The sequence below is a fragment of the Catharus ustulatus genome, chromosome 6 (assembly GCF_009819885.2).
Source record: "Catharus ustulatus isolate bCatUst1 chromosome 6, bCatUst1.pri.v2, whole genome shotgun sequence".
Lineage (NCBI taxonomy): Eukaryota > Metazoa > Chordata > Aves > Passeriformes > Turdidae > Catharus > Catharus ustulatus.
This window is the reverse complement of record NC_046226.1, coordinates 28,247,725-28,266,690: the sequence shown is the minus strand read 5'-3', so window position 1 is coordinate 28,266,690 and position 18,966 is coordinate 28,247,725. Positions and strand designations below refer to the sequence as shown.

The following is an 18,966-nucleotide window of genomic DNA, read 5'->3' as shown; positions in this document are numbered from 1 at the left end:
TGGCAACATTACTTGCACTCCTGAAGAAATACTTGTGTTGTGGGATGATTAACAGCTAAGTGAGGTATAAATGGTGCAAGATTAAAAAAAATAATAATAATAGTGACTCCAAGAGTCCAGCGAGATGTGCATCAGACAGGACATTCAGTAGGGAGACATCATCTACCTTCCAGAAAATCATGGAGCTTATCACATTTCAAGTGGAATACTTAGTATCTCTAGTTATTTTCCTATTAAACATTATTTTATTAAACATAAAAACTTCATAGTGATACAGTAACACTACAATGAGAAATACTGTGAAAAATACTAGTTAACATTCCCAGTTTTGGAATTTCTTGGTATATCTTCAATAAAGTAGACCACTGATTTAACAGGAAAAGAATGCATGATAAGGTAATACTTTATTAACCTCAGCAGCAGTTTAGGCTGACAACTTAACACAGTAATATGCATTAGAAACTGAGCACTTCACCACACTTCTCATTCCCTCATCACACAGGAAAGTGACATTTTCAAGGCGATCAACAACTCAGCTACAACCACTCCTTTTTTCCTCCAGTACCGTCTGTCAAGCCTGCCCATACACCCTTATACTCAACACAAAACCAGCAGCACATGCATGGGAAAACCAGCAGATATGCAAGACTTGATTGGTGGCAACTAGTATGATTGGTTTTATGCCATCAGGAAATGGTGGAATTTTTTTCTGAAGGGCATTCCTAGTTCTTCTAGGTACGTTTTTCCTTCTCAGGAAGACCATCCATAATCACTTTTTTCTCCCCTCACATTAAAAGAAAATGTTGTGCTTCTAGCTGACAGGTGAGTGCCAACTTTTCATGTGTGGCTTTTGGCTTTCTTCTGGCATTCTGCATTTCCCAGGCTTTATCACAGGGCTATTTTGCTCCTGACATCACCTCTGCGGGAGAGCTCAGCCTGTCTGCCAGTGCTGCCTGTTTGGAAGAAGCACAGTCCGAACTGATGGTGTACGAGCTACTGGCAGCATTCCTCCTGCACTTCATCTTCAACATACAACAGAAATATTGCAGAGGAAAGGCCACTCCCAAGCAATGGAAAAATGTGTGTTTGCGCACGCCACAGTTTTACATTTCTCCTTTATTTAACTGATGGTTTAAACAATGACAGGAACAATTGTTAATGCAACTTACCTCCATTAATGGCAACTTCCCCCAGGCAGTTATTTGGCACTTTAGGAGCACAGCGTTTGTGACAGTTGAATCTACAGTCTGATCAGTGAAAAAGGGATACAGCCAAATTATTTCTTTTTCTGGGACACAATTATATTTTTTCCTGCTATCCAGCCTATAGATGTTAAGCCCTATCACTTCATTAATACAAGTCCTATGTTCAGAGAGTGTGCACTAGCCTGTCAGTGGAAGGACAGGATGAAGATGCTGGAAACATGTTTCTGAGGGGAGAAAAAGCCTTTCCAAGGGTAGCTGGGTGGAGCAGCACTACAGCAGCCAAAGTGGTGCTCAACTCATCTAGGGGAGTGATGAGGAGACACAACTGCTTGGCTCCAAAGCCAGAGTTGCTTTTCCAGTGAAAGAAGCAGAATGGGTTGCAGTGTATCAGGCACAATTTAAGAGACTGACTACACAGGAAATACTGACAACTGAAAATTGAAACAGGAGAAGCCTAGCCAACAATTTTAAGTGAGAAAATATTTGGTTTTTACATTTCAAGGCAACTTCTAGACAGCTTGCAACTGCAAGCTCTTTCAGTCCTTTCCCTATTTTTCAAGTTTTTGGGTTTTTTTTACTTTTCTCATATGTGTTAGTAGCACTTCATTACATGTCATGGGAATTGTTTTCTTTTGGCTTATGAACACAATTTACTTAAACTACAAGCTGTAAGTTACTAACACACCAGGAAAACCAAAGAGTCAGGAAGTTAAAAATATACTAAGGTTGTCCATATCCCTGTAATTATTTAAGACTGATCCAAAAACCAACTAGAGGTACAGCAGTAGTGCCAAACTACAGATAAATTTTCATTTAAAAAAAAAATTAATTACAGTAGTTTCACGAATACAAGCCGCACGGATTATAAGCCGCACCCCCGGTGCCTCGACAATGTTGCTGTCTTTGTCAATAGATAAGCCGCACCCCGAATATTAGCCGCACTTTCATTCGTAGCGAGAATCCGTGCGCAGCTTTCACAAATTGGCCAATTAGTAACAGGATCGCGGCATAGCGGGTTTTACTGGCTCGGGGCGGGGCCAGGCAGGCTCGGCCCGCTCATGGTTGCCGATAGGGGTGGATGGCCCGGCTCGGTGCTACGGCTTGGCTGGGCCGGCCGGGCGGTGTTGCTGCCGCCGCCGCCGCCAGGCTCCCTGCTCCCGTCTGCACTGCCACTGCTGCGTTTGCTTGCCCTGCGGGCGGTGCTGCTGCCGCCGCCGCTGCCAGACTCCCTGGCTCCCCTCTCCCGTCTGCACCGCCGCTGCCATGTTGGCTCGCCCTGGCCGGCACTGCTGGCCGCCGCACCGCCGGGCTCCCCCACGCTGCTAGCCCCGGTTCCCCTGGGCTCCCGTGCACTGCCAGCCCTGCTTCTACGGGGCTTTTCCCCGCCGCCGGGCAGCCCTGCGCCGCCGGGCTTCCTGCTTCTACTATCCTATCCTATGCAATGTGGCTCCCGTGCACTGCCAGCCCTGCTTCTACGGGGCTTTTCTCCGCCGCCGGGTAGCCCCGCGCCGCCGGGCTTCCTGCTTCTGCTATCTTCCCCTATGCAGTCGGGCTCCCGTGCACTGCCAGCCCCGCTTCTGCCGACTCCCCCGCCATGCTGGCCCAGGCTCTGCCGCCCCCCCTGCCCCGCCCTGCTGGCTCAGGCTCAGCTGCCCGCCCCCCGCACTGCTGGCCCCGCCTCTGCCAGGCTTTCCCACCTCAGCCGGGGCCGGCCGGGCTCCAGCTTGGCTTGGGGCTGCCGCGGGCTCTCACTTCCGTGTTGGCAGCTTTTAGAATTTTGTTAATGTATTAGCCGCCCCGGAATATTGGCCGCACTTCCGGGTTTCCACCAAAATTTTGGTCAAATTGGTGCGGCTTGTATTCGTGAAATTACTGTAGGTTAATATGTGCTTAGGTCACCAGGATTCAAAATGAACTGAAACAGGTGATGCTTTGATAGATATTTTGCTTTAGTTAAATTGTATCAGAATCACACCTTAAGTTAAATGAATGCAGCACTGAATTTTCGCAGGGTTTAAAGAAGTAACACAAAGTATAGTGATAGTTATTATTTATTGCAATAGAAGAAAGGCAATTTTCAGCATCCATCATGCAACATTCCAACCCCATAGCATGCACAATGCTTTGTATTGACAGGCTTAGGCTGGCTCAGGTGAGCCAGCAATCTAGGCTATGATCCAAGGGGCCTGACTCACTTCAGCACCTACTAAGGTATACAATGCCATGAGACTTGAGAGCACATTAATCACACTGAAAAAATGTGGGTTTAAATTCTCATCTAAACCCATCTTATTTTACTTCCATTACAACTTCCCCAAAACTCTGAGCTGCTGAGGCTCAGGCACATGCTTCAATTCACACACAGGACTTTGTAGGTTGAAAACAATGAAGATAAGAATATAGTCCATTATGTTAACTATTCTGCTGTAAGCACAGGTTCACCTATGCCAAATACAAGATCATTTACACCTGAATGAAAAATGTGAGCTACTGCACATGTACCAAAGGGTAAGAATGAACAACCTCACAGCCAGCTCCTACAGAGTACCAATTACTGTAATTTTTACTGCAGCTTAATCCAGTGTAATTGTACACGTGCCTACACATAGACAGTTTAGTGAGGAAATCATGAATAAGGCTATACAGCAACCATTCAAACACTAATTTATTAATTTTATTATGCTTAGTTTTTTCTGTTCTTGAAGAACATTTACTTACCTTTGCACTGCAAACCCTGTCTAAAAAGCCCTTTGAGAAGCTTCTTGCAGTACTGGCAAACTGTTGGACGTGTATAGGAGTGGATAACAAAAGTATGAGGCACTTTAACCTTTGACAGTAAAATCTTGTCCAGTTGAATAGGTCGTCCAATGTAGGACTGTGAATTTGACCTCTTCTCTCGCCCAGTGTATGATTCTGATGGTGTCTTTTGCTGTAAAATACATAAAAAGGAGTTTTGTATTAATTTTTAATAGAATATCATATTCACATATTCCCTTACTTAAATAACAATGTCATATGGCATAAAAAGTCACATAAGGGCCTGTAAACACTAATAGAAGGTGCATCATGCCCCTCTCAGACTACTTTTGAAAAATTTTAATGGTACTGAACAACACCTTTGCCAACACTACTATCATGTACTTCACACTGTGACAGAAACAGAAAAAAAATTAATCAAAATTAAAATGCTCATTAAAACTTCTCAGAAAAACATTTTGCATTCTGCTAAAAATAATTTTTACTTCTTGCTTTCTGTTTTACACCAAAAGTAACTTTTAAAGGCTGCGTTTTTTGTTTAAACATTAAGAAAATTATTACATTATTCTATGTGCATGTAGGCTAACAATACAAAAACTATAAGTGATTTCTATCCCTTTTATTCCCAATTTTTGCTATCAGTAACCTTACCACATTTAGATTATGCACAATATATCACAATAGGTATTTAAAGGTGTGTGTGTATATATACATACCCACCCCCCCTTTAAATACCTGATTTTTCTTATATATATATATATATGTATGTATGTATGTATCTGATGAGAGAGGCACAGTCTAGGACATGAAATCCAAAGAATTTCTGGAAGAAAAAAGGTACCTTATTTTCTTTACTAAATTAATTTAGATGTACATATGATAATTAACCCAGAAATTCTCCTAATACTTGGCCGTAGGAAACAACCAAACTACACCCACAATTAACATTGAAAGGAGAAAAAAAGTGAGAAAATGCAGCTTGATTATTTAAAACTCAGCACCTTCTCACCATCATCTGCAAAAAATCTGATAACTGAAGGTTAGAAAACAAATCACTGAGAGTAAGCCTGCACTGTTCAAAAACTGTAGTAGCTGAAGCTTCAGGTAGACATTAACTTTAAACACTGCTAGATTCAAATACATAATGCTATAGAAATTCTTCTATCTGATTACTATTTTCCAGTCCCCAAATATAGAAAAATACATTTTTGTATGCTTCTGTCTGAGACTTTTGGAGTAAAGAGGAATTGAAAAGTCATTTTAATGGAAGAAGAACCTAAGTAATTAGTTCTAGGCATTGCCTTCACAGTGTATTTGCCATGGAGGGAAAAAAAAAATTCTTCCTTACAAAGTTCATATAGATTATATAGATTTCTTGCCATGAAGCTAAATTCTTTGATTATATTGTAGAACTAGGTGTCTTTTCCAAGAGGCATAAAGATTCACACTGCGTACTAATGCAGTCCTTTCAAATAAAGGAAAAATATGCAAAATACATTGCATGAGCCAGGTACATATGATCACCACAAAGAAACTAGATTAAAAGAAACATGAAAAAGCATCTGTCATTTCTTTATCACAAACAAAAGTGGAAAAAGTCCGAGTACACACGCTGATATTATGGGTTTATTACTTCCTGAGGTTAAAATGCACATGCTCTGCAAAGCACTCATGCATGTTAAAAAACTCCAAACAATGTAAGATAAAATTTATTTTTGTTAACTACTAATAAAATTTGCGTAATATTTCTAAGGCAGATTGCACTAAGTCCTATGAACGGACTTGTAAAATGAAGGAAGAAGACCATCAGGACAGAAAAATGAGCCACATATTCTGCACAGACTGCATTGCTCAGCTAGTGAGAGCCACCTGGAAATTACAGCCCCCAGTGTTTGAGGATGAGGTAAAGGTCACAAGGAGCAATGAGAAATAGAAATGCAGTTCTCTCAGTTTTATGTCTGTGTAGAATAGAAACAATTTTAGTCCAGACTGATGTTACTTCATAGTCCTAGTTCAGTGCCTCACAAGTTACAGCCTCAACCCTACCCTATGACCAGAGACCTAGCCCTGAGTTTGCTCTTCAGTGCCCACAGGAAAAGCTTTACTTGTAGCATACTACAATCTAATGTAAGTAATTTCTTTTTCAATAAAATAATTCCTACAGGGCGTGTCTTAATTCAAATAACTACTCAAAACACATTTGTTAAAAAATTTTGCTCTCTCTTTCTTGAATCTGGACATTTGGTGGGCATTTTGCAGGTAGTGATGCTAGTGTCTTAAAATAAAGTTTAACTGAAAAGGAGCGAGAATATGTTAGGGAAAGAGTTCTAGTGCTTGCTTTCATTATGTTACTGCAACAAACTAGTATTTCAGTTTACCATCCTTATCATTAGAGCTATTTCTCGACAATCTTACTCTTTTCTGCAGTAAAAGTGATCCAAATACCTCCTAATGCTGTCATCTCTCTTAGCACCCTGACTAATAACATCTAAATTAAACCTATTTTCTATGAGCACTCTTTGCCTTCATTTTCCAAATTATCACCTAATCAAAAATTATTTTGGCAACCAAATACTACTAAAAACAAAGTCCAAATTATTTATACCTAGGTAACTTCATGCTTAAATCATTTTAGAAAGCTGGTTTGGCAGTTTTCCTCACCAAATGCCTTGCAGGTTTTGGAAACTTCAGTAGTGTTATAGAAATGTACTGAGACTAATCTTGGGCAGCGATGATTAACAGAGAGAGACAGTCTTCCCTGCAGCTTTGGTTCTGACCTAGATGTCCAATCAACTCTCAGGTGGGGTACAGTACAAGTGTGGGACAAATTATTTGCTGTATTTTTTTCTCAGATTGATGGCAAACTTTTCAGATTTAATGTGCTAGTGTATGTTTCTGAGAAAATGTCAGGTTGAACAAAAAGTGGATTCTAGATGCTCTACATTGAGTTGATTGTTTCTGGGATAACTCTAACAGTTACTCATCACACCATCAGCCTTGATCAAACAGAGTTACCATTAATAAAGCTTCTGATCTGCTGATCGCTAGGGTTTTTTTCTCAGAATTTTTATTACTCAATGCACAGTTATAATTTCTGAAATATTTACTGCAAGTCTCATTTCACATGGCTGCCAAGTTGTGTTCCTGAACAGACAGTTAACAAGCAGTAATGGATACTAAACCAACTAAACTACTGTAACATATCAATCTTCAGGTCCAGTTAATAGAGAAATGTATTTCACTTTTCTTTGCCATTTCACAAGTGCTGGGCTGCTACATGCCAGCAGCATGGCATGCCACGTAAGGCACCAGCAGTTCTCAACTTACAGTGCCTTCAGGTCAAGAGGTAAAGTCGAGTTTCACCTTCCCCCATGCTAGAAAGACACCAGAATTAATGGATCTCCTGCATGCCCAGCTCTGATCTGCCTGACTCCACTCCCTCCCTTTTCCAGCCAGAGGCAATGTGCCCCCTGGGTCCTGCTCAAAGGTAGCAGGGGAAGGGAAGCTGCTGGCAGGTAGCTCATGGCAGCAGCAACTGGAGCATCTTCCACACCCTCTGATGACTGACAGATTAGGAGTACCTCCTCCCTCTTGTCAGATAAGCTTCTTCTCCCAATATCATCCAAAAGTCCTGTCAAGATCCTTCTACTCAAACTTTCAGCACTCCCAGCATCAGACAGATGCCACAATTTTAAGCCCCTGAAAGCATAGGAAACCAAGAACTATACTATTTTCACTGGAAAAGCAAGAATCTCCTCCACAAAGCACCTTCTCCTTCAGCTGGCTTGCCTGGTTTGTTAGAAAGATAAACGAGTTTTTCCTGGTAGTCAGCCAGACTACTGACTCAGCAAGTCTGGAAACTTCCCAGGAAATGACTGCTTAACCAGATTACACCATGGAAACTAACAGCCTGCACAGTTCCAAATACTAAACAGTCCTTTAGAACAATCATCCCAGCAAGGTAATCTATACTTTAACAGTTCAAGAGTATGATTTTCCAAACGACAACAAACACCAAGAAATGTGTGCATAAACTGAATACTGGACTGTCCAAGTAAGTCAGTGACACTGATCACATCCAGATACTTTAATTATGTTTTAATAATGAGAATATCTAATAGAATCCAGTTTGCTAAGTCTTACTTCGGGGAAAAAATAAATGGTTTGGTTTTTTAAACTCCAAGAAAGAAATGTGCCAATCTTTTCCCCAACACGGAGCATTTTATTTAACTATGCCTTGCTTCTTCTTGTTCAATTTCTTTGAATTTTTGGAACATTCTGAAGCCCCTCAGGTGAGTTCTGGTGAGCTTTGTTGAAAGCTATTAGAAGACGCAACAATTTGTCTACATTAGCAAGAAGCATAAAATCATTGTACAGTTATTGCAGGAAGAAGACAGTCCCCCAAAGGTAAAAATTGCTCAGCAGATCTTTTCTGCCTGTTCTACCCAGACCAAATACACTGCAAAATGCAATTAAGAAACCGAAATAAATACTGATTCCCCACCAATGGATTCAGCTGTTCTTATTACCTGGATGAGTTTGACTGTCTTGTAGCATTCCCATCTATTCCTTCTAGGCACAGAAATCAAAGAAACTGTTGGGAGATGCTGAAGGGACTGATGGGAAGCAATAAAAGCTGACTGCTTGGACACAGAGGTCCTTGGGAACAAAGACAAGGACCAGTTCTGCAACCCAGCTGCATGGGCTAGTCTAAAACATGAAAGAGATTGTTGTTTGTCTTATTTCTTTTAAAAGGTTTTGACAATCCCCCTAAAAATGTCCCAGGGATTCTGACAAAACTTTACCAAAAAGCTTCATGTTCTGTAAGAGCCAGAAAGCAAATACTTCCATTTTGGCAATCATGCCTGTGGAAACATGCTCAACTCAGTAACCTTCTCGCAGAAGAGAACAGGTTACACAACCTATACTCTCCTAAATATATATTTTTTTTCAAAACTTACAGAAAGAAATGCTAACCTTTTGCAGGCTCAGTATCTAAGAAGTGTTGCAATATTATTCCTGTAGTTTACACGGAGATATTCAATCAGAAATAACAAAAGTATTCCTACAATTTTGAAGTGTTTGCCTCTACAAAAGAATAAACTATTATCTAGGGTTTTTTATTTACTTGGACAACAGAGAAAAATGATGTCTGTTTTAAAAAACCAAACAGCAGTAAGTGTTTGCATGAAGTTTCATTTTTAGTGTTGAAGCAGACTTGTTGAAACATGCATTTCCTTCCTATATTAAAGGCAGAGGAAGCTACTGTCAAGTGAGGTGCTAGATAACTATGTAACCACAGGAACTCTGTTTTTAATGCAATGCAAATGTTGACTTTCTTTTACAAATTAAACTATGTGACTGTAATTAAGTGAATTAAAAAAAAAACAAATCTTCAGTTAAATATACTGAAATACCACACTTAGACTGCAATCAACCGCGTTGTCTTTCAAGGCTTCGTGCACTCTTCTCTTTAAGTCAAGTGTGTGATTTAATCCTACAAGCACCACAGTTAGATAGCTATGGTCTGAAAAACATTTCACTTTCACATGTGTAAACACATCAAAGAACTGACTTCAGTACAAGCTGTTAATATTAAACTATCCACAGATGGCTATTATTATGTTTGCTGTTTTACTCAGACATCAATAGCAGCAGACAGTGGTTTGAATGCTCTGTCTGTAACCTGCCTTATTTTGGAAAGTGGCAACAGAAGATTACTGGGTTTCAGCAGGCATTGTGGGACTATGCTGACTCCTCAGAACCATGGAATTCCCAAAACAAAAGCTCTTTCTTTTTGGATTTGCTAGCACCAGCAGCCATAGTAAGACTTACACAGCACAAATCCTTTTTTCCAGCATTTTACAGACACACTCATATTGGGCAAACTAGGTCAGAAAAGCACTAATGTAGTTTGCATTGGTTACAACAAATCAATTCTACAGCATTTAGTGCCTGGCAGGTAGTACTGGGACTACTATTATTTTATGGCACAGCAGTGTGTAAAGTAAGCCAGTCCAAATTTTCCTTCTGTGTCCTAAAATGATTGAATATGGGGTTCAGATGAACTTTGAATATCACATATATGCAACACTTTGAGAAATAAGAAAACTACATTTGAAACACTTTTTTATTTTGACCTTTAGTATGTTTAACTATTTTAAGTTATTGTAAAAAGGCAAGAAAACTAAAAATTCATAGAAGATTTATTAATCTTCTGATTAACTCAAATTCCTACTTAAATATTCAACTTTCAGTGTCAGATTCTCTGAGTTCTCAATCCTTAGTTCTGTTCAGTGCATGACCCTATAGTCACCCGGTGGATCTGGCTCTGGATCAATGTGCAAATTACTCAGGATCCATTTAATTACTCAAAGCCTCTATTTCACCTTCTATTATTTTTAAATAAACTTTAGACTTTGGAGCAAACTCCAGGAGCTCTATCCAAAACAGCATAGGGATTTTTACTAAACATATGGGCACACTGAAAGGAAGCTCCCATTCAGACAGAGAGGAATGTGTGTATCGCTGGAGCATGGAAACATAACTTGAGATTGACAAGAACAAAACATAACAGAATGGTATTAATTCACAGTTAACTTGAGTGCCTTAAAAAAAAATATTAACTTTGCCTTTGAGGATCTTAGGTTTAATGAACTCTACTTCAGCCATTAGAAAAGAACTTGTAATTAGAAGTGGTTTAAGGCACTAAGATGCTCTCAGCTGCAACACCCCAGCTCTTCTTTATTTCTTCCCTCAAGGGCCTTTTTCTTCCAGTTCAGTGACCTGGGGAGGCATACAAGACTTTATAGGGACTGGAACTGGGAAAAGGAGATGCATCTTCTGTAGGAGTGTGGAAAACAAAGGCTTCTTAGTGGCTATTTCTGAGTCACTGGAAAAAAGGACTCCTTATTTCAATGGGCTAAAACAAAAGGGCATCTGTATTAAGTGTTGGACATGAGGGAAGAAAGAGAAAATGGCCACCTACGACTCAAGACAATTCCCTCCCAGAGCATCTAGTGTCCTAGTTCTGCAGAATCACTCTTCTATATATAGCTAGAAAGCCTCAAGCCAGCTCTGCTTATAACTAATCTACAGAGGCAAGCAACACCTGGTGCTTTGTATTCTGTCAGTGACACATAAATAGTCTTTTCAACCAAAATTATTTGCATTTTAAATTTAAAATTATTTAGTAAAAAATAACTGTAATTCCTGGTTCTTCATCAAAAAGCAAAGATAATATGTAACATTCCACTTACCTATGCCCCATGAGACATATCACTCCTATTTTAAAAGCAAAGTTCAGCTAGACTTTCTCTGAGAAATCACTTCAAGTGTGTTTATAAAATGACCTTACTATATTCAATACTTCTAGAAAATAAATACAACTTCCCAAAATAATGGAAACATGTATTAAAAAATAGAAATATAATTCTTTTGTGTCATATTAGTATATTTTGAAGCAAAACCATAGATAGCTAAGACATTTTCTTTTCAATTTTTTTTTTCCTCCCTAAATACCATTTTTTTCCATGCCTACCTTTAACCACTGCTACTTTAAGGTAACTCACCATCATCCAGATTGGTGGACTCATCATTTATCAGACAGCACTGTATTTAGAATATAATTATCGTAGATATTACAAAAACTGTGGTTTATGGATATTGTGTGGAGCTGGAATTCTGGGGCACACAGTAAGAACGTATGTGTTTTAGGAAGAAATAAAAACCTCATCCCTGGAAGTTTTCAGTGGGGCTTTAAGCAACCAGTGTAGTGGAAGATGACCCTAACCATTGTAGGGAGTTGGAACTATATGATTTTTAAGGTCCCTTCCAATCTAAACCATTCTATGATTATAGGAAATGAAGTTGTTTCTTTCAAAGAAATAGATGCCTGGCCGTGGAAATCTTCATTTTAGCATAACAAAATATTTCTCAGACTAACTATGTCATATTTCTAAAATGTAGTATTTCTAACATTTGCAAAGCCTGCTCTTTTCTGGTTGCATCCCAAATACATGCTGCAAGGGAAAGATGCCAATACTTCTTAGTTTCAAAAGCTTTTGAAACTTTAAACACAAACCAAACTTCTTTAGCAAATCCGTAGTGAAAGTCAAAGAGAGCAGTCTTTGACATGAATCACCCACTAAATTTTTTTTTTTTTAGACTTGACATTCTTTTTATATAGAACTGTAACTTATTTATACACTGTTCATGGCTATTTCCACAGAAATATAGAATCCTAGACTGTTTGAGGTTTTTTTAATTCAACCATAGTGTGAAAGAAAGAGTTACCCCAATGGTAGTATGGTGTCAGAACTTTACTGCTAGTGAGCACTTGAATGCACAGTTTGTTCAACTTAAAAATAAAATGTTGGTTTTCTACATTACTCCAGCAAATTCCCAAGTCCTGAAAGTGAAGTTAAATTTTTTTTCCCATGTGTTACTACCAGTTTAAAATAGGGCTTCAGTCTTACCAATGACCTCTTTAATGTCTAAGAAATGAAAAAGTCATTTTTGCGTTGAAACATTTTAACGTTCACTAATTTTATTGTTTAGTATTAGAATTATGACCTTCACTTTGGAATCTGGACTTTACAGATCTGATTTAATTCCTGCATGCCTTCAAATTCTTTCTGATAATCATAAAAGAGGATGTAGCATGGTAGGGAGTAAATTCAGTACATACCTCATAGCCAGGGCTGACAGGAGACTGACAGGTAGTTGGAAAGAAGAAAAAACAGAACAAAGAAATAATCGGGGAAAAAGACAGAAAATAATGTTATTTTAGAAGCAAGCATGAATGTAGGATCATATTATACCCTCATTCGTTATTACAGAATTAATGCTTAAGAACTGCATGTGTATTTGCCTAGTTCTACTTTGTTTTTAGCATTTCTGTTGATGAGTTTTACATATCTAAGTTAAGAATCAAAAGAAGATTTTATTCTTTGGAAGTAGAGTTTTAAAACTGTAGTAAACTAAAGTCCCCATTCAATTTTAAGCTCACATGAAATGTTTTATTGGCTAATGAAAACATTTATACTCAAACTGAAACTGTTTTGGGCATGGTGGTTCCCTATACAAGGATAATTAAAGTATAGGTACATTTTACACAATTCTACATTATCCTGCCTCAAAGATTTTTAAACGACAAAATTTCATAAGACAGGGCATAACTTATTCACTTTATAAGTGTCATTTTTCCAGAAGGCAGGTTTACATGCTGTGTCTCCTATCAGGTGCACACAACATCAACAGAAAAAGAGGAAACAACTGAGTTTGATAATTACATCTATCAAAGATCACCAGGAATTATTCTCTCTCAACTGCTCTGACTTTACATGGTAATTAGGGGTAAAAATATGATTATTTTAGTCCTATTTGAAGAACTGATAGATACAACGGAGGTTGTAATTTTTTAGTGGTGATGCAAGTAACACGTAAATATTAGTAATGAATGATACAGTTTTATGAACAAGGTTATGTTTTTCAGTATATTCACACAGACTGTAGAAAAAATGAAAGACATTCCAAAGTGCATGGTTTGATTGGCATCACCATATAAACTGTCATAAAACTTATCTCACAAGCACTGCAGAAAAATTGAGTCCAAAGGACAGATCTGGTACATGAGAATTGACAAAGCTTATGCCACTTAAAAAAAGCTGGGGGGATGGGGAAGGGAGGGCAAGGATGGGAATACATTCCAAGGAAAAAAACTAAACAGAACAAAAGACATATAGAAACCACGTGTGAGAGCATTTCCAAAAATCTGGTAAATGATACAATGATTTCATGAAATAAAAATGAGGTAAGAAAGCTATTTGATTTCTCTAGGCCATTCCCTTTACCTACTGTAAATGTATTTTCTTTGGGTGTGCAGGTATGTGTGAGCATGTGTGATATTCTGAATCATCAACACAGGGGCACCAATGTTTACAACCTCTCAGAGTAGTACAGCCTGCAGTATAGATAACACTTACTGCATTCCTTCAATGGCAATTTCAATGCTTTCAAATGTTCTGAAATATACAGCTTTGCAAAACAGGTATTTTGTATAAGAATGTGTCAGCAAACAACAGTCACATAATTTGTTTTCAAATTGAAAAATTTTTGCTACATTTTAATAGTACAGTGCAGTGCAGAATATTTATAGAGGGTATACCAGGAATGCTCACTCATACAATTTTTTTAACCCAAATTAAAAAAAAAAAAAAAACAGAATTAGGGCCAGCCTTTCTCAAAATTTTTTGTCTTGCTCTAAGTAATTTCTGAAACACCCTGCTGAGAATTATGATTAATCCATAAACATTTGTTGCTGTAGTTTGCAGAACTTAAGCACCTTACTCATTTATGCAGCTTTTCAATTAAAAATACAGATTCATAATGTTAACCTTAATTTCTAAGTAGCTTTAGACTAATGATAATCAGTAGCATAAGTACATAATTATGGTTCGTAGATGGTACTGCATCTAACACCATGTCTACATAATTTGTAATAGTGTCCTTTTAGTATGTCAAGTTTAATAAGTTTAATATTCTAATTGAGAGGAAAACATGATAATTGTTGTGTGTACTTATAAATTCTTTCCTCTCTTTTAAACCTTAAGGTTTTCAAAACCTTCACTTAGGAGTGGACTGATTTATACACTGTGTAAAATCTCAGCTATTCAAGTATATTATGACTGTGGGTGCTAAAAAGAACAAACATGCTAAAAATAAAAAATAGGTATAATTGTAATTTACTCCAATCAACATTTTGTTCTCAGAAGAGTTGCTTTCATTTCAGAAAACTAATATATTAATGACTATACAAGTATATCATATATTCACATGCTTTTGTGTATACTGTACATCTATATATGCATCTACACATATACATACATACATATAAATACATTCACCACAAAGAGCCATTTAAGGATCTAATGGAGATTTCTCCTACTTTCTTCTGAACACCCAGAAATCTGCTAAACACACAGGTTCCAACTAATTAACTACAGACTTGTCTGTGACAGATACCCAGTTTAATGCTGTGGTGTCTAGGTCAGTGTCCGAATGAGGCAAATCTTTCCTATTTAATAAGCCAAGGGAAATAATGGTCCGATACAGAAGAAATTCTACATCTAGTTCCAGAAGAAATTCTCCAAGATCCAACTACTTATGTTAGCATGGGTGGCAGTTTTAGATCTTAAAAATAACCTACAGTAATTTCACGACCATAAGGCACACTGGACTATAAGGCGCACCTCTGGGAGCCGGCAAATTTTGCAACTTTATACATTATATTAGGTGCACCGGACTATAGGGTGCACTTTATTTTTGCAGCGAGGAACAGCCCCCAGCTCCCCCCGCGCGGTTGCTGGCCGAGGCCCCGCCTCAACCCGGCAGCCATGGGGCCCTGGGCCCGGCTGTACCCAGCAGGAGGGGCGTTGCAGGCCCCCAGTCCCGCCTCCACTCGGCTGCCATGGAACCGCGGCCCCGCCTTCACCGGGCTGCCATGGCCATGCCAGCTCCCCCCACGGCTCGCAGCTCACACTTCTGTGTTGGCAAATTTCCGAACTTTGTACATTATATAAGGTGCACCGGACTATAAAGCGTACTTCCGGGTTTGGGTCAAAATTTTAGTCAAAAGGGTGCACCTTATAGTCATGAAATTACTGTAATTCTTCACAAAGGAGGAGACTCCTGGGAGTATCAGAAGTGACACATACCTTAAACCCACATACCTTAAGCTGGTGACCTCCCTTTTACGTCAAGATGCCTTCCCTTACTTTATAATTTACATACCACCCTCCTCTGTAGTCTGTAACAGGCAAAACCAGATTCTACAGCATGAAATGTCATCATTTCTCAGCTCCTCCCATGGCCTCTACAGCTAGGGAATCCCATACCAGAAGGGCTTCATCTGTCACGCTGGGTGAGGGTTCTGCAGAAACTGTTCGAATGGTGCTGAGTCCTGTTAGGGATACATTTGACAGACGTCTTTTCCGTACTCCACTGCAGTTGTTAGGAATTTTAAATGCACATCTCTTATGGTAGTTCAGACCACATCCTGAAAAGAGAAATTTAAAACCATCTGATTATGGCTTACTACTCAAAAAAGCAAATAAGTTTGGATTTTTCAAAAACAACACAAATTCAACATTAGACTTAATTTTGATTAAACTTTTCCCTCTACTCTGCTTTTCTATTCTAGCAAATTTTTAGAGACATAACGTTATCAGCTTGAAATAGATACATCTATAACCATGGTTTTTCTCTTTTTGAAAATCTGTGGTCTCAAAGTACAGGAAATTTCTATTACCAGCACTTGGGAGGCAAGGAAGTCTCACTGCAAATAGTATATCCTGTTGGATTCAGTCAACAAGAAGTCAAATAGGTGTGGCAAAATGAGAAAACTTGGCTATTACAAACTCTTATGGATTGACAGTAACTTTAGTTAAATAATCAGAATTACAGTGATACAAAATGACACAGGCTCAATAAGAATTGTAAGGGAAGAGTAAGACATGTAGCCTTTTCTTAAAAATACATATCAACGAAATTTTTTTACACTCAAGGTTACAGAGTGATACCTAAGATGCCTCAGAGCACTCAAAAAGTTAAGCTCTTTAATCAGTTAACTACTTTGATAGTTCTTACTGTCTCTAACCAATTTTAAAGCAGTATTAGATACAACACACAGAAGTAGAATGGAGAAGTCTCTTCTTTAGACTGAAAAATTGCATTTCAGTGCAGTTTACCTTCACATTTGAGTCCCTGGCGCACCAGCCCCCAGAGCATCTCTCCACAATGGTCACAAAAGGCTGGAGCCCGATAGGAGTGAACAAACAGAGCATGGGGTCGGATTTGAAAGTCTTCAAATGTAGCAGAAGCTGTAACAGTAACATCATAAAAAAAATTAATAGAATTAGTAACATAACTACTGTTCTTCACTTACGTGGTACTTCATCACAGAACAAAGCAAAACTTTTGGCCACTATGAAGTTGAACCTTGAACTTGGAATTGTTCACTGCATAATATATTGAAGATAAAAAGAGTGATGATATCCTTTCATACTACAATGACCACTGGAAAAAGCATAAAGCTGCATTTACAAGCCTGCAGCAATGACATCTCTGACAATATTTTTGCAATCAAACACAGGAGTATAATAGCATATCAACATTTACCAAAATTGTCAGAGTTCAATCAAATGTCAGAAATGTTTCAAAATACTCTTTTACAGGCATGACTTACTGCACCTTGAAGGTGTGCTTACATAAAATATACTGGATATATCCAATAAAGAAATACTGCAAGGTTTTTTTGACATGTAAACAAAAGTGTATCTAAAATAGTCTGCTTCTGCTGATCACTTGGTGTAATTAATTCAGTAGGGATTCGTGACCTGATCTCGCAAGTTAAAAACATACATTAGAGCTCGTCATGATATACCCAAATTTTAATAAAGAAAAAAACCTTCAGGGTAGCCTGGAAGATGGTTATGCATTTCTTGAAGTACAAAATCCTTATAAGGTGATATGAGCCTGCAACTACTGTAAGAGCTGCAAAAGTTAGAGAGGCTAATTAAAGGCACTAGTGCAAACTATAAAAATAACCAATTAAAATGTTTTAAAAACTATTTATAATACAGAGACAACCAGTACCACAACACTTTTAAAAAACAGACTTAAATGAAATATTTTCCTTTTCTTATTAAATATCTTAAACATATATCAAATAGTCTAAAGAAATATCTGTCAAATGTTATTAAACATTAATCACATATGCAAACATTTGATCTCATTCACACTGCCAATTAGAGAAGTTATTTGTGTATTTAGTCTTCAAAGATAGTAGGATGAATGCAATAGGTATGTAGGCACTTAACAGAAATACTTTGTCTTTCAACAGAAAAAGATTCCTGATTTGCAACTAAGAAAAAAAAAAGCCACTCCAAACCAAAACAACCCTCCACAGCCCTGTTTTTTAATGGTTATATTCAAAGGAATTCCTAAGAGATCTAAATACCCTGGCTTGTTCCTTGTCTACTAATGAAAAGAGAACCAAGAATCTGCATACTGATCAAGAAAACATTTTTAGCTAACTAGAAGAGGGTACCAATAAAGACTTATGCCCTGGTCTCAGTTGCTTCTCTGCAAAAAACTGCTACTCTTTTTCAAAACTGTCCACAGTAAAAATTAGTTTCCTAGTCTCAACCAGTCTTGAGATCTGTTAACAAAAGTATTTAGAAATGAAAGGAGGATCCAATGATTCCAATCATATCAAATTTCACTTTTCAGAAATGTTTTTACTAGAACAATCCAGTGGTAGGTTACCTGCACAGTAAAGAAGTTCTTCCTCACATTCAGGTGGAGCTTCCTGTGCATCAGTTTTTGCCCACTGCTTCTTGTCCTATTGCTCAGCACCACCGTAAACCTGGCTCCAGCTTCTTGACACCCTCCCTTCGGAACACGTTAGATATTGAACAGATTTCTTATGATTTTACTTTAGGACTTAGAGTGAACCATCTTTTTCTGCACATTGCCAGATATTTTTCTGCACTTCCAACCAGATCAAAGAGTATGTTGGAATGGACAAGCACTCAAAGCTTTAAAATCCATTTTGATATTATTAAAATACAAATATACATTTGTATACTTCACTTGTACAAAGAGAACAAAATACAGGCATGTTAACTTCCCTCTTTAATTTCATGTTGAAGACAGGAATTCAGATACCACCTTCCCAGTAGATCACTGATCTGTGAAATTCAAGAATGATTTGTTTTTCAGGGCCTCTAATATCACCAGCATGCGACCACAGGAGGAAAAGTTGTCACAGCCAGGCAGCAGACACCTGTATGGTCCTACCACATATGGGTACCAACTGAACTGTGATAGGTCAGCAGCTGGATGAGATCAAATTATAGATGCAAATCATACTGAACCTTGGTAACACTTCCTTTTCTCGTGCCTGGTCTATGAAATCATGATATATATGTGAAGACATGGT

General features: G+C 38.2%; 1 protein-coding gene across 4 annotated transcripts in view; it reads right to left on the bottom strand.

The window, feature by feature from the left end:
• Positions 1 to 18,966, bottom strand: part of PRKD1 (protein kinase D1) — a 125,391-nt gene that overhangs the window by 26,870 nt on the left and 79,555 nt on the right. For 3 of the 4 annotated variants that reach the window (XM_033063450.1, XM_033063445.1, XM_033063449.1), the window contains exons 3-7: positions 16,712 to 16,843; positions 15,860 to 16,020; positions 12,652 to 12,675; positions 3,924 to 4,134; positions 1,170 to 1,247 (exon numbers count right to left, since the gene is read on the bottom strand). In XM_033063450.1, coding sequence (XP_032919341.1) covers positions 1,170 to 1,247; positions 3,924 to 4,134; positions 12,652 to 12,675; positions 15,860 to 16,020; positions 16,712 to 16,843 — 606 coding nt within the window. The remainder of the gene's footprint in view (positions 1 to 1,169; positions 1,248 to 3,923; positions 4,135 to 12,651; positions 12,676 to 15,859; positions 16,021 to 16,711; positions 16,844 to 18,966) is intronic. The other variant, XM_033063446.2, reaches the window with a different exon arrangement.